This window comes from Narcine bancroftii, chromosome 13 (assembly GCF_036971445.1).
Source record: "Narcine bancroftii isolate sNarBan1 chromosome 13, sNarBan1.hap1, whole genome shotgun sequence".
NCBI classification, from domain to species: Eukaryota; Metazoa; Chordata; class Chondrichthyes; order Torpediniformes; family Narcinidae; genus Narcine; species Narcine bancroftii.
This window is the reverse complement of record NC_091481.1, coordinates 35,319,600-35,336,218: the sequence shown is the minus strand read 5'-3', so window position 1 is coordinate 35,336,218 and position 16,619 is coordinate 35,319,600. Positions and strand designations below refer to the sequence as shown.

Here is a 16,619-nt window from a genome sequence, read left to right as displayed (position 1 = left end):
CCCTGGTGTTGAGGATAATCATAGAAGATCAATTGCTCATCCAATAAAATTAAATTTGGTGAAATTTCAGACTGCTACTTCCTGATGTCTGAAGTTTTGCTAAACTTTTCTCAAAGCAATAAAACATAACATTAATAATGTATTATGTTATATTTCCAGGGCTAGATTTGTTTTTATTATTGAAATAAAATTTACAAGAAAAAGGTTAAATATTTTTAACACAATTAAACTTTTTAAAATTGAAACCAGCAGCGCCCAACACATTGAATTTTGCAATAATTAGTTTTAAGGTGCATTTTGCTGCTGTGTGTTTAACAGTGAAATAAGCATGAGGCCTAATTTTACTCTAGAAATCAAAAGAAGATTGCAGATGCGAGAAATCTAAAAATACAAGCAGAATGATAGAAAATAGGAACAGGAATAGGCAATTCAGCCCTTCAAGCAGCACCAATTAATGCATGGCTTCAGAAAAATTTTTAATTCAATTTAAAATTAAAAAAAATTCAATTTAAACTCTATTCCGACTTTCTCCCCATACCCCGTGATCCCTTTAGCCAACAGGCCCACATCCAACTCCCTTTTGAACATATCTAGTGAATTGGCCTCAGCAACTTTCTTTGGTAGGGAGTTCACAACCGGGTCAAGAATTGTTTCTTCATTTCAGTTGTAAATAGCTTATCCTTAGACTGTGATCGCTTGTTCTGGACTTCTCCCATATTGGGACATTCTTCCTGCATCTAACCCATCTAGTCCAGTTGGAATTTTATGTCAATGAAATCCCCTTTCATTCTTCTAAATTATATTGAGTATAACAGTCTATGCAGTCTTCATGTGTTAGTCCTGCCATCCCAGGAATCAGTCTGGTGAAACTTCGCTGCACTTCCTAATAACAAGAATCAGATTTGGAGACCAATACTCAAGGTGTGGCCTCACCAAACCCCTGTACAGCTGTAGTAAAACCTCCCTGGTTCTACATTCAAACCCTTTTGCAAAAAAGTCCAACGTGTCGTTTGCTTTTTTTTAACCACATGCTGTAACTACATTCCACCCTTCAATGACTGATGTACCCGAACATCCAGATCTTGTGGCACTACCCCTTTTCTTAATTTCTCACCATTTAGATAATCTGCCTTCCTGTTACTGCCATGAAAATAAATGACCACGCATCCACATAAATGGCCGTAATTCTAAATAAGTTATAACTGAGGAATCTAAGGTGAAAACTGTTTGCGATTTGCATATTTTTCTATTGAGCCTTACTGACCTTCACTCTGCTGACTGATTAGAACTGAATAATATTTCATGTTGATGTGTTAGACCTTGACCAAACATAAACCAAAGGATTTCAAACTAGGCCATGACTCAGAAGGCCTTCAAAGTCAGAATGTTGTGGGTTTATGCACTTCCCCAGAGAAATTAACACTAAACGTAACCTGATGTTTCAATGTAATTTTGAGAGAGTTCTGTACTCCTTAGTTGAATTTTTAAAAATTATAAATATAATGTTCTTCCAATGTTAGTGTCTAGGTTTCCAAAATCCCCTCCTCCAAACTGTTAATAAAGCAATCTTTGCACTAAATATTTTAATCACTGACCTGAAGGAATATAAACCACGTAGCAATTATTTCCTATTTATCATTTCAAGGTTTGCTTTCATCTGGCTTTTAAAGGATCCATTATCTTGCTGCTACTTTTTCTTATGTTCTAATTTTGGCCCATGAGTCTGAGCCTCCCAATTAACCTACATCCCCCCGGAACATTTTGAATGGTGGGAGGAAACTGGAGTCCCCAGGGAAAAACCCGCGCAGACACGGGAAGAATGTACAATCTCCTTACAGATAGCACGGGATATAAACCCCGGTCTTGATCGCTCTAAAAGCATTGCGCTAACTGCTGTGCCATCCTCAAACATTATTGTTAATTATTATTATTACCATTATTGTTAGTTTTAGTATCTCTACAGCCTTTATCAATTTAAATTTCTAGTTTTATGGTTGTGTATTTTCTTGAAGCTTGACATTGAAGCACAATGTCGTTTTTTTTATCCTTAATTTTTAGGGGTACGCAGGAACCTATAAAAATGCACAAGGGGTACAGAGGAACAAAAAGGTTGGGAACCCCTGCCGTATATGATATTACTGTGTTCAAAGCAATGTTACACAGCTTCAAGTGCACACATTTAATTTGTATACTGTCTTCTGTTTTCTACAATAATGCGTTTTAATGCACTGCTTCTCGAAAGATGTATTTTCTTTAAGACTTTTCCGAGTGTCCAAAGTATAATGATCAAAATGTCACAAGATAAAATGAAGCAATGTATGGAAAGAGCATTGATGGTTATCTCTATCTTGTATCAGGTCGGTCAGTGTTGTTGGAACAACCTCGTAAGTCAGGATCCAAGGTGATTAGTCACATGCTTTGCAGCCACGGTGGTGAGATTTTCCTGCATGTCTTGAGCAGCGTCCGTTCCATTTTGGAGGAACCCCCATCAATTAGTGAAGGGTGTGGAGGAAGGGTTACCGATTACAGGATTACGGTCAGTCACTTCGCCAGAATATACACTTTAGTAAATGGCTTGTTTTCATGTCCTATTGTAACTGTGGGCTGCTTTCCTGAAAGCTGTCAGCAGTGGATAATAAAAAAATAATCAATATCTGAGCAACCTTGGATCTGTTCGTTCACAGAAAATGGTTTTTACTGCTATTTTCAAAGAGCTTTGTATTGTGGTTACCCATTTATTATAAACACATTCTACTATTGACTGATTTATGCCAATAATTGAATCCTGTAATGTGTTTCACCATTTTGGGACTTAATCAATACTTCACCAAACTGGTGTGTGTGTGTGTGTGTGTGTGTGTGGTGTGTGTGTGTGTGTGTGTGTTGTGTCCTCTTGTATTAGAATCATCTATCCTAGGGGAAAAGACTGAACATTTACTTTATACAGCTCACTCATAAACTTGAAGACCCTTCAGCCTCCAGCTCTCTGGGAATAAAGACCCAGCCTATCCAACCGCTCCTTGTAACTTAAGCTCTCCAGTCCCAGCAGCATTCTGGTCAATCAATTTATTGGGTGACCAGAACCACTAAGTCTGGTCTCACCAATAGTATTTTAAATGTGATCTCACTACTGCTGTTTCACAACTCCAACTTATGGTTAGTTTTTAAATGTTCATCACTCTTATTTTATGGTTTTGGATTGCATAACCATGAACAGTTTTTGCTTCTGAAAAATTTGACAACCTTCATTACAAAAAATGACACTTTCTACCCAGCTCACATGGCGTGCTGAAGGAAATGAGTGAGTGTATTCTTTATTTGTTTGTAAGCTGTGGTAAATCAATGCTGTTACAGTATTTTCAACCCACTATCATCAAGAAGGTGGTACAGCAGCATCAAAATGAGGAGTGCCAAAGGACAAATTGGGAAGCAGGCTGAGGTTACCAGAAGGAAGCAATTTTGAATATGTGATTACAGACACAATGATAATTAAAAGATTTATAACAAACATGTACATCAAACTGCAAGAGAAAGAGAACGAGGAAATAAGCTGTAAACCCAAACAAAAGTGGGAACAAGATCTAAACATAAAGATAAAGAATGAAACATGGGAAAAGCTATGCTCCGGAACTATGAGAAATACAATAAACATGAGGTTACGCATGATACAATATAATTGGTTACATAGGGTATACACCATCCCCCAAAAGTTAAATATATGGGACCCAACAGTATCAGACAGATGTTTTCGTTGTAAGAAGGAAACAGGAACAACGGTACATGCAATTTGGGCATGTGAGAAAGTGGAAAAGTTTTGGGACGATCTAAATCAGATATTAAATCACAAAAAGCAACATACCAAAAATTCTAGAGATCTTTCTTCTAAGTAATATAAGAAGTAAAGAACTTGGATGCGATTTGGATGGAGCAGAAAAAAGATTTATTATGATAGCCTTAGCTGTAGCAAAAAAATGTATTATATCAACCTGGAAATTAGAAGATAGCCTGAGAATACAGCAATGGTACATAGAAATGAATAAATGTATTCCATTAGAAAAAATAACATAAAATTTAAGAAATAACATCACAGTATTCGAACAAATTTGGGAACCGTACATGGAACACAACAGAGAAGTCCTACCGCGAACCTCCACCCCCTAAAATGACAGAATGAGAAGAAGACGAAATAAACTGACCCAGTGTGTAAAAGTAGATGACACAAATTTCTTGTTTATTTTCATTGTGTGATGACATTATTTAATGGGTTTAATATATCATGTATGTTGAACGTTGAGTGGGTGGGGAGGGAGGGGGGGAAAGGGGAGAAAATGACACTGTGTATATTCAAGAGGGAAATGTTTATGTGTATTTTGGTCAATATGGTTCATAGTGTGAAAAATTTAAAAAAAAATTAAAAATGAAGAGTGCCAGCCTGGAAAATAGCTTCTTACTGCAGGCTGTGAGACTGGTGTAACTCAAAATGATCACAATATATTTAGAAACATATTTATTTTGTTTGTTTATTAGATCATTATGTGCTGCATATTGTGTGTTTTTGTGTGTGCACCTTGATCTGGAGAAATGCTGTTTCATCATGTTGTTTATGTACAATCAGATGATAAAAAACTTGAACTTGATTTATGTTTATGTAATCTTAGAGAGACATTGTCAGATTAACATGCTTTTCTCTACTGATTTGTTTGGACCTATAACACAAATATTGTTCTGGATTCACGTTTTTTTTAATTTGCTAGGACTTTGGTGAGTTCATGAGGGAAAACAGACTAGCTCCTGTACATGAAACACGATACCTGATGGATGGGAGTATGGAAATGCCATTAGAGAAAGCTAAATCCCAACTTGAGAGACATACTCGATACTGGCCGATGATTATATCTCAAACAACAATCTTCAACATGCAAGCTGTAAGAAAATTGAAGTTGATATTTATTCATATACAGGGTAACTTGCACCTGTTGTGGGTGGATGTTTTAGTTCATTATCCAGTGAGCAGATTAATGTTTGCCTTGTTTACGATGCTCAAAGACTGGGGACAATTCTTTTTATTTCTGTTTGGCTAACCATTTTCAGTTTTTAAAAAAAAGTTCAGACATGCAGCATTGTAACAGGCCAATGCAGCCCTATGAGTCCGCCACCCAATTTACATCCCATTAACCTACACCCTGGTACATTTTTGAAGGGTGGGAGGAAGCTGGAACCCCCGGAGAAAACCCATGCAGATGCAAGAGAACGTACAAGCTCTTTACAGACAGCATGGCATTCGAACCCAGGTCCAGTCCTGATCACTGTCGCTGTCAAGGCGTTGCACCAACCGTGTTGCTTGTATCAGTACAGTGGACCCCCATTATAACGTGATGGTTTGGGTCCAAAAAAATCACATTGCGAAAAAAGTGGGTTCGCACTAAATTGGGGTGAACAATGTATATAAACATCAATCACAACTGGACTGTCAACCCTCCTCAACCACGTGTGTCGTCGTTTTCCCCCCCCCCCCCCTTTCAGCAGCACTCACCACCCCCCTCTGTTCGCTGCAGCACTCACCCGCCCCCCACACCCCGTTCATGGCAGCACTCACCTGCCCCCCACATCCCGTTCATGGCAGCATTCACCACCCCTCCTCCCCAATTCTCAACAACACAAGCCACATCCCCACTATCAATGCGATGAATTCTCCACCCAAGATAAACATTGCTGTACTTAATCATTTAGACTTGCCGCTTCTAGACATCTGCTGCACCACAGGTGCACCTTTTAAAATGGGCTTGCTTAACATCCCATCTCAAAGAATGGAACATGGACATTCAGGGGTCAATGACTCATCGCATTGTATCCTAATTCGCATTAAATTGGGGCATGTCAAATCGAGGTTCCACTGTATTAATAAGTATTTTTTATTGGTAAATATAAAATCCAAACCTTCAGAGGAAAAATTATATTTCCATTTTGTTCTTCAGCTATATTTCTAAAGTGCTCTATAATATTGCTGGGGTATCATTATCCTGTTGAAATTAAAACCATCAGTGAAAAACCAAGCTGAGAGTATTCTCTTGCTATACTCTGCATTTTATTTTCCAGATATAGGTAATGTTATTGGGTTGATTCTGTTGGGGCTGGGATTATTAGTTAATAGACTGCTTTAGTACCCAACTCTTTGCTGATCTTAGGTGATGTTTGTTTGAAGATTGAACGTTCTCCTGAGATTTCATGGGTTTGCATCTTGTGCTCTGAGTTCCTCCCACATCCAAAAGATCTAGAAGTAATCAATAGAAAAGTTGGGCTAAAGATCCTGTTTTCATGCTGTATTGCTCTGTAGGTTAATTGTTTATTGTAAATGACCTTTGGATGAGGTAAGAAGCCATTCAAAGGAAGTTCAGTGTCTGTAAGAGAAGTAGGGAATTGGAGATGGGGAGCTGGTCTGAAGGAATGGCTCTGTCTCAGCATCCATGCATCCAATGAGCTAGATATCCTCCTCTAATCAGTAAAAGATTTTTCAAATTATAATGATCATTCTTTGAAATTGGACTCTCTTTGTAATAGGATGGCTACTCCAACAGGATAACTCCAAACTTCTGGAGATATCCAATATAATAGGATGGCTACTCCAACAGGATAACTCCAAACTCCTGGAGACATCCAATGTAATAGGATGGCTACTCCAACAGGATTACTCCAAACTCCTGGAGATATCCAATGTAATAGGATGGCTACTCCAACAGGATAACTCCAAACTCCTGGAGATATCCAATGTAAATGTTGGCTACTCCAACAGGATAACTCCAAACTCCTGGAGAAATCCAATGTAATATAATGGCTACTCCAACAGGATAATTCCAAACTCCTGGAAATATCAATTTTGTAAAGCATTCGAAACCTTTGCAAAAAAACTTATCAAGATATGAATGGAAATGTTTCAATATTGAGCAGAAAGCCATTTGCAAATGGATACATGAGTGGGAAGGGTTTGGAGGGATGTGGGCAGTTGGGATGAGTGTGGGTTGGACATTTTGGATGGAGTGGGCAAGTTGGGCCAAAGAGCCAGTTTCTATGCTTTATCACTCTGACCTTTCAAATAGTGCAATTAATATTCCCCTGGAAAACTTGGAATGAACCCCTAGTTGACATGTAGTTCTGAGGTAGATGTGTTTAAATTTGATGTTTAATCTTGGAGAGGTACTTACACTTGGTGAACTGACTGTACAAACTGAACCCATATAACAATTGAATATTTAAAACCGAGAAATCATCAAATTGATGGAAAACATGATAGTGAAGCTCTTCCAGTATGACTCTCGATCTCATTTAGTGTTGCAAGGTAGCAAGATCCATGATCCACCATGTGTTGTGGGCTAAATTAACTTAGAAGTTATGTGCAGTGTTTTCAAAGGAAATATTACTGAATAAGTGACCTTTTGGAATTTCCACATCTGCTGTTTTCTTGCTCGTTCATTTATTCTTCCTGTTTTGATGCCCAGGTTGTTCCTTTAGCTAGTCTAATTGTGAAAGAGAATCTGACTGATGATGATGTCCTCAACTGCCAAAAAGCCATTTACAACCTCGTAGATATGGAAAGGAAAAATGATCACTTGCCCATTTCAACAGTTGGTCCAAGAGGCAAAGGCTCCAAAAGGTCAATCTTTACAAGGAAATTCTTTTTGGTTATTAAAAACTAAAGCATTGCTATCAAAGTATTTGTATGCAAGTTTCCATTGTTTGTGCATGGTATATTCCTCTGGCGTTTAACTGAGTAGATACAGAGTTGATGTTTTCCTTGGCTGTGATATCTTGAACTAGATGTCACAGACACAGCTTACCCAGAAGCTGCTGAATACACCACCCGAGAGGGCTGCGGAGGCTCAGTTACAGTGTACATAGAAGATGGATCCATGGATTTTTAGATAAGTGGGAATCGTGCAATGTGGTTTGTGCTGAGGTACAATTCTGCCTTGATTGTAGAGAATGTTGGAGAAGGTATGTGGGGATGAAAGGCCTTCTATTTTCCTGTATTCTTATGTTCTCAATGGATGTATGCTTAAAACACAGCTATTCCTGAATAAAGCAACCTTGGTCCAGAAAGTTCCCCAAGATCTCTGCCTTTTTATTGCCAGGATCCTGTCTCACCAGTGTTAGTTCCACGCCCACTAGATTCTCTCTGGTTCTTGTCGAACAGGAGTGTGGTCATGAGCCAGCACCTTGGGGCCATGAACATTAAATGATAAAACAAGAAATTATGGGAATGGATATAAACAGGAAATACTGGGAGGTAACAATAAATACCTTGTCCAATCATTCCTTTTCGCATTCAGTCTCTTCTCTCTGATTCACTTGACTTTTTCTTCTCTCATTTTTCCATTTTAATTTTCTCAGTTCAACTTTTTCTTCTTGCTCATTGTTTCTTTCACAATTATTGTAATGGTTGCAAGTATTTTCAGAATGTTCTGAATTTGTTGCAACCTCCAGTAGCAGGGGTAGGGCTCTGTGTATGGCAACCAATCCGTTCTGTAGTTTAGATCTTTGTTTTCCACATTGCCGCCACTTTTTTTCTGTGATAGCAATTCCCTTTTACTTTTATGTGCCATGAGTTTGAGAGGCAAATTTATTTCCTGTCAATTGAGAATTACCGGTAATTTTTGTGCCAACAATCATTTGAAGTTGATGCAAAAATATCATAATATCCTATTTTGAAGTCAATTAAAATTTAGATACATTACAGATAGTCTGGTTAAAAAAATGCTTTATTTTTCAGGAAAAATTAAGTGACCAGTAATTGGTTTCATTGATTATTTTTCCAACGTATCAATCATCTCTGCTATAATCAGGACTTGACAGGACATAGTGCCCTTAAAAAAAAAAGTTCTTAACATATGGTGTTCCCCAAAACATTAGTGGTGCTATTATGTCTCTGATCGTTAATGAACACTTATGGATAGAGACAGAACAAAACAGTAATGTTGACTTTGTTTATATCAATCATGTTCAGATCCCTCTCTTTTGTAGAGATGAGCAATACCGGATAATGTGGAATGAATTAGAAACCCTAGTAAGGGCACACTTAAATAACTCTGAGAAACACCAACGTGTACTGGAATGCTTGTTGGCTTGTCGGAGCAAACCTCCAGAAGAGGAGGAACGGAAAAAGAGTCGAAGGAAAAGAGAAGATAAAGAAGATAAATCAGAAAAAACAGTGAAAGAGTATGAGCCTGACAAATCCTGGCAAGATTCTGAGCGGTGAGTGCAGTGTTGTCCACATGAAGGGGCAGGAAGGAATGTCATAGAACATTATAGCACAGTACAGGCCCTTCAGCCCACCATGTTGTGCTGACCTATACAAGCCTACTCAACAATTTAAACATTCCCTACCTTACACCCAGAACCCTCAATTTTTGTTACATCCATGTGCCTGTGTAACAGTCTTTCAAATGCCCCGATTGTATCTGCTTCCACCACCAACCCCAGCAATGCATTCTAGGCATCCACCACTCTGTAAAAGAACAAAAATGTACCCCTGATATCTCCTCTGAATTTTCCTTAAACAGACATCCTCTGGTATTTGCTACCATCACCCTGGGGACAAATGTCCTGGCTGTCCACCCTAATCTATGGCTCTCATAATCTTGTAAACCTCTATCAAGTTGCCTCTCATCCTTCTTCACTCCAAAGAAAAAAGCCCTAGCTCTTTTAACCTTACTTTGTAAGACAAGTACTCCAATCCAGGTAACATCCTATAAGTTTCCTCTGCACCCTCTCCAAGGCTTCCACATCCTTCCTGTCATGAGGCAACCAGAACGGAACACAATATTCCAATGTGGTCTAACCAGAGTTTTATCAAGCTGCAACATTATCTCTTGGCTCTTGAACACAATCCCCTTCCCGACTAATGAAGGCTAGCATGACATAACTCTTCTTAAAGCTACTCTATCATCCTGTGCGGCAACCTTGAGGGATCTATCTGTTCTTCCATATTGTCTATATCCTGTTGTAACTAACTGCAACCTTCTACAAGACCTCCAATCCTCATGTCATCTGTCTTCACTTAGATTAGGAAAACCTCATTTGGGGATGACTTTTGTTTAAAAGTACTTCTGTTCAATTATGACAATAATTGTTTATTTTTATGTAACCTCCATTATATCGCAGATGCAAATTTCTGTGAGATCTCATTGTGCTTAACCATTCCCGTTATGTTTCTATTTGTAAAGGGTACAAGTTGGTAATTAAAATAAAAGAAGAAAATACTGGGAATACTCAGGAGATCCAATACCATATTTGAAGCGAAAAGCTGATTTAGGATTTCAGGCTTTTTCATTGAAACTGGGAATGGTTAGGAATAAGTTATAAGTTGCTGGATGGGCAAAATTAATGAATGGGGAAGTCCATGATAAGGTAGAGACTGAGTGGTTGAATGATACAAGTGGTGATAGTACCTGCTGAGAGAGGGCAATAAGGGCCAGTAAATAAATTGTGAAGAGATGGAAATGAATGAAATTTGAACTTCTAGGAGAGGTGATCAGAAAAAAATGCTGAATGCTGGAAATGTGCTATATGAGTCCAGAATGACTGAGTATTTGAAATTGTTTAGGTCAGTGTTGAATCTAGAGCATCTGGGAAATGAGCTGCTGTTTCTTCACCTTGTGTTGCTTAGTTGAACCAAAGGAAGAGAGGCCAGTGTGAGAAAATGGAGATACTTTGGCTCCCTTGCAAACTGAAGGTGATGTTCTGCAAAGTGGTCCCCCAATCTGTTCATTGAATGTTCAACACAATTTTATTTTTCTCATTAAGATTGTCACCTGTTGATATTAAAAATATATTTGTGGATTAATAAAGAGGTAGAAAGAATGTTACTGAAACCATGGGCTGTGTTATAATACCTAGTTACCACAACTCCAGCAGAAATTGTGTATTGCTCCAGATTTCTGCGTCTACAGTCTCTCATGTGTCTCTGCTGTCTATTTGAATGTGATTAGTTCATAGATCGCTTGTATCACGTGGCTCCCAGTTGTGCACAGTTCAAATCAAGAGCAGTTGCATCCTTTGATTTCATAACTAACTACTGCACCTAAGTCTCAGTCAGGTCTGTGGATCTGTTGGCTAAATACAGTGCAACTCCAATAATCCACTATCTGACTATTGGGAAGTCCTGAGAGTTCGGCTTTTGACACACCTGTGCTGTACTTCTCTTGAACTCACTGGGGCCTCAATTCTCTGTCCACTTACCAGGTTCACTGGAAAATTGAAATAATACAGCGTAAATCCTTAAAAAAAGTATAAAATTGTTTTTTTTTTTACGATGAATATGAATAATATCAATGGTCAAGAAAATTCTGCTTGTCTGGGAAGACCAAAGTCCTGAATGTGCAAATCATCGAAGTTTTACCATACTTCCTGTTAAGTATTTTAGGATAACACATTTAGAACAGTAAAGGGTAGATTCGGTCTTGATGAAAGGTTCCAGCTCAGAACATTGACAATTATTTTCCTTCCACTGCTCAACCCCCTGAGTTCCTACATGAGATTGTGTTTTGGCTCCAAATTCAAGCATCTGCGGTCTCTTGTGCACCTAGAATCAATTTATGATCATTTGGGGTAGGAAAAAAGAGGCCTCAGTCGTCTCTGCATTGTTTATTATCTGTGGGAAGTCCACTTCCCTTTTCGTGGCAGATAAATTGAATGATGTGCAGTATGTTGCACAAGGAGATTAATAAGCTCTAAATTTAAAATAAATAAATAAAGTACAAGGAAAGCAACATTTATAGTAAATGAAATCACATTAATTCCAGCACTTCTGCTGTAATTCATTTTGTTGCAGTATTTCTATTCGTGCCAACAAAGGAAACCAGCATTTTAAAGCACCTTTGCTCTGCATTAAATTCCACTGTTACTGTTTGGAGTTGAACAGAGGCTCTGTAATGACCTCTTTATTAAGATAAAATGTGATAAATGCCAACAGACCAGAGTTCTTGCTTCCTCAAAGGCTACAATGCTTTCTACTGTGAATTTGAAATGGCAAAAAGAAACCTGCTCACTGCATTATTTTTACCATCTCTCCCTCCTTAAAGATAACTCGTAGTGCTAGGTTGAGCTTTTGTTTGGAAATGTATTGATGTCCCCCTAACCCATATGCTGATAATCCAGAGGCCAAGATTAAAATCCTCCCATGAATAGGTTTGAAAATTGTAATTCGTGAAAATTCATTTTAAAAAAAAGAAGAAATGAATGTTACTTATTTTCTTGAAAACGCATAGCTAATGTATTGATGGTCATTTGGGGAAAGATTTGCTGCCCCAACTAGTTTGGCTGCATGTGTCAGCACTCGCAAACCATATGGTTCACTCTTAATGGCCTTTTGGGAACTAGGAAGAGGAAATGAATGTTGGCCCAATCTCAAAAACATAGTAAGATCATACAGTTTCTGTTCACTCCCTACCAATGGCCACATTAAGATTTAACTGTATTGTGACATAGAGATGCTCAAAAATGGTGCCAAATGGTGATTTGACTACATCGTAGCCTGAAGTTTCTTATGAATGTTAATACAATTTAATTCTATCTGTACACATCGAATTAACAGATGTTTGGAATTTATTTGTAAAGGCAAAAGGGAGCACTGGAACGAGAAAAGGATGAAGTAGCTGAGGCTGAGGTAATCAAAGATTCTCCGGACTCCCCTGAACCTCTGAACAAAAAACCACGGGTTAGTGTAGGAGAAACACACCCTCCAGAAAAGGTTAAAGGTAAAACTTTTTTCTGCTAGATACAGTAGTGCTTTTGATTTTAGCATTGTGCTAAAATTAAAGGTAGTTTTAAGATGACATTTTAATTTGTGACATCACAGTAATATATAAAAAGTTCCTGTGAGTTTATTCTTTATAATGTATTATGATGCTTCTGGGAGAAAGGGGTGGGATTTAATTGGGAAACAGGTGTTTAAAGTGGTTTGCAAATGCAAGCAACAATTTTATTTCTTTATAAATACATACAGGAAAACTGAAAAGTTAAATGCCCATTCCATGTCTAACCTATTGAGCCCCCAGCAATTCTTTTGTTTGCTCAAGATTCCAGCATCTGTGCTTTTGTGTTTTCCTCAAAATGGGATGTTGGGTTTTGTAAACAAGAAGTTTAGAAATATAAGATTTTGTAATGTATTGGACAGAAATTTGGATATGATGGTGAAGGCAAATTAAGTAAATGGTTCACTGGCTCTCTTATCCTTGGTCTCTTTCCCTCTGGTGAGTAAAGTTAGATTCAAGCCTGACCTCTGCTGCTGCCTGTGTGGACTTTCTCTGTCATCAGAAAGGTGATTTTGTTCCAGGACCTAAATATGTCATTGTTTGAGGTTAATTGGCTGCTGTAACTTGCTCCTAAGTGAGGGATATAATCTGGGGTATGGCCAATGGAAATATGGGCTACAGGCAGAAGCTGTCCAGAATTTATTGTCAGGATTGTGTCATGAAATTTGTTGTTTTGCGGCACCATTACTGTGCAAATATTGCTTTGAGTTGCATTTCAGAATAAATAGTGCAAGAAAATAGGATAAAGTGAAGTAAACGTGTATACTCAACCTGGGGAGAATTCTGAAGAAAAGGATCAGATTAAAATTTATTGAATGGTTTATGGTTTGAGAGGGCTCAAGATTTTGGTTAAACCCATCCACTAAATGTTTATGGATGCTAGTAGGAATGTACAGTGCTTTTGCAAACGTGCTGGAGAAACTCAACAGGTCATGCAGCATTCATAGAAAGTAAAAGGTAGTTTACATTTTAGGTTGAGAAATGCTGACTGCCTTTTGATCCTGTAGATACTGTGTCATTTGCTGAGTTTCTCTAGCTCTTTTGCACCAGACCCCAGCATCTTATTTAAATGTGCCTCATTTGTCCTGTTTTATATGGGTGGTAATCCTTGCCTTTTTTTTCTGTCTCCACCATCTCCAGGTCCAGTCTCTTTGCTAACTTTGTGGACGAATAGGATTAATACAGCAAATTCAAGAAAGCATCAAGAATTTGCTGGCCGTTTGAGTTCCATTAACAATAAAGCTGAATTGTATCAACATCTCAAGGAGGAAAATGGGTCAGTGGCCATTTCTGCGCGTGCTTAGACATTTTGGATTACGAGTTGTCCTGTAATCGCATGATTAAAAACTAAACAAAATAAATTGTTTCCTTCAAAGGCTCCTTACAACAGTTGTTCATATTTTTTGTTAGAGTACATACCTGATAGCAGATGAGATTCTTTTTCCTGTGGGCGAGGCAATTTTGCACTTCTTGGTGGTGCAAAAAAAATACTCAATATACTCACGCACGTAAACAAATAAAGAAATGTAATCAAACAGTGCAGTGCAGAGAGAGAGAGAAAAATTAATAAAGTGCAAAATTAAGAATCCTTAAGTGGGTCCCTGATTGAATTTCTTGTGAAGGAATCTGATGTTGGAGGGGGAGCAGCTGTTCCTGAACATGGTGGTGTGAGTTTTGTGGCACCTACACCTCTTTCCTGATGGCAGCAACGAGAACAGAGTGTGTGCTGAGTGATGTGGAATCCTTGTTGATTCCTGATATAATAAACAATATACAGTAAAAGTCCAATACTCCATATCCCATTGTTCACACACTCTCTTTAACTTTGCCAGGACCCATGTTCACACGCTCCCTTCAATCTTGTGATTTCCCCCCATTTCCACGATCCGTATATTCTCACCTGCTTCACTGAGAAATTTATGCTATTGCTAAGAAATGAAAAAATAGATGATTTAGAAGTGTTGGTGTATTAATAGGATTGATTAATAGTATAAAAATCTAATCTGGTACAGTTGGGACTTTGATGGTGCCAGATTATTGGAGTTTTTACTGTTTGTATTTACACACACACACACACACACACACACACACACACACACATATATATTTTTGTGGTATAATAGTGAAGCTCTTTGCTTTGTGATGTGGTATGATTGTGTTGTGCTCTTTTGTGTCCTGTAGAATGGATACACATGAAAACGGGAAAGCCAGCAGGCAATAAAGCGAAGCTTCAACAGAAGATGTTTCAGAAGTGCCAGGTCAGTTGGCATGTTGTTTTTGTGGAAATGATTAATTTTCAAACCTGAGACATTTTAAGAAAATCAACCTCCACCTCCCAAATCCACCGCTGAAAGACTTGCAACAAACAATTTTCAAGCTGGAGCTGTAATCAAGAAGAATTTTACACTTTGATGGCATTTTCTACTATGAAATACATTGACTTTTTTTAGACGTTGCATTGATTCAAAAATAAAGGTTATGCTTCTACACAAATTTTATTTCTCTACTTCTGAGAATTGTTATTCCTGAGCATGACGAAGACAACCACATAACGTGTCTCATAACTGGCTATTCTCCTACATCTAACTTCCTGCTTCGTAGTTCCTCATTTAGCTGTTGGATTTATTGTCCAGTTTAGATACTCACTGATGATGTGCAGCTGGTGAATTGTTCACCCATTTTCAAGGGCATTAACAATCAACTCTCCATATGGCACTGGGGTTGTGTGAAAGGTGATTGTAGGGCTGACCTACAGCTCTTTGTCTTCTTGCTTTGGCAACTCCTTGAGATCAAGAATGACTTGAGCAAAGAATGAGAAGCTGGTGGAGTTCAGCAGATCATGCAGTATCCATGTTGAGGAACAGACAGTCAACAACTGGGGTCATGACCCTTTCAGGAGAAAGGGTGCAGTTCTCTCCATGGATTCTGCCTGGCTTCTTCTCACTCTTTGCTCAAGATCCCAGCATCTCTAGTTCCTGTGCCTCAAGATTGATTTGCATCCACTCTGGTTTTGAGTTCATAGGTGGTTGATGAGATCAATTTGGGAACTGCAGACTCTACCACTATGGAACCAAAGTTGGCTGATGATGTGGTTGAGTGGGTAGTTTGTGTGATGGTTATGCAAGACTTGTGTGTGTTCTTTGTGAACGGTCTTGTCCTGAAATCTTTGGCCCATGACCACACTTTGAGTGGCCAGTGGGCCAGAGGTTCCTGGAACTCACTGGGATATGTTTATCATCGTGTTCAGTCTCACCATGGTGGAGTTTGAATTTGCAATGTCCAGTCTGGTGGTATAATAACACTTCTTTACTGGTTTATCTTTGTTTAGTAACTTCTAAGACTAATGCTCTAATTAGTATTAGAAGCTCAGTTCTTTTCTTCCTAAGATTTAAAGCAAGGAGTGATCTCCCTCCAGAAAGATACAGTTATAAAACTGCATAGTTTTTACTCTTATTAATTGCGGGAATGGGGCAAAAAATCCAAATTGTCTGAATAGACACATAATGATTTAAAACAGTTTTTGAAACCTCTGCTAAAGCTGACCACAGTATGTTGGGATTGTTTAGATTGATTTAAAAATATGGAAGTTGACTGGCATTCTTTAACATGGGAATCTATTGCAACCAGTTATTAATTCATAATTTTATCACCATTTAATATAGTTAATATAGGAGCTTTCATCAACTTTTTGATAAAATTAAGCGAATATTCAAATTTAGTTTTAGCAGTGCAAATGTAAGATTTGTTTGAAGTTTCAAAGTCATGTGTACAACTTGGGCAAAAATAGATTTTTTGTGTACTTGAATCTTTGTA

At 38.1% G+C, this 16,619-nt stretch overlaps 1 protein-coding gene across 3 annotated transcripts in view; it reads left to right on the top strand.

The window, feature by feature from the left end:
• Positions 1-15,299, top strand: part of ints13 (integrator complex subunit 13) — a 60,520-nt gene extending 45,221 nt beyond the window's left edge. For 2 of the 3 annotated variants that reach the window (XM_069909659.1, XM_069909658.1), the window contains 7 exons: positions 2,358-2,536; positions 4,755-4,925; positions 7,494-7,648; positions 9,016-9,246; positions 12,610-12,749; positions 13,947-14,082; positions 14,988-15,299. In XM_069909659.1, the coding sequence (XP_069765760.1) occupies positions 2,358-2,536; positions 4,755-4,925; positions 7,494-7,648; positions 9,016-9,246; positions 12,610-12,749; positions 13,947-14,082; positions 14,988-15,027 (1,052 nt within the window). In that variant the 3' untranslated portion in view covers positions 15,028-15,299. Of the gene's footprint in view, positions 1-2,357; positions 2,537-4,754; positions 4,926-7,493; positions 7,649-8,998; positions 9,247-12,609; positions 12,750-13,946; positions 14,083-14,987 lie in introns of those variants that run through there. The other variant, XM_069909661.1, reaches the window with a different exon arrangement.
• The last annotated feature ends 1,320 nt before the right edge of the window (positions 15,300-16,619 follow it).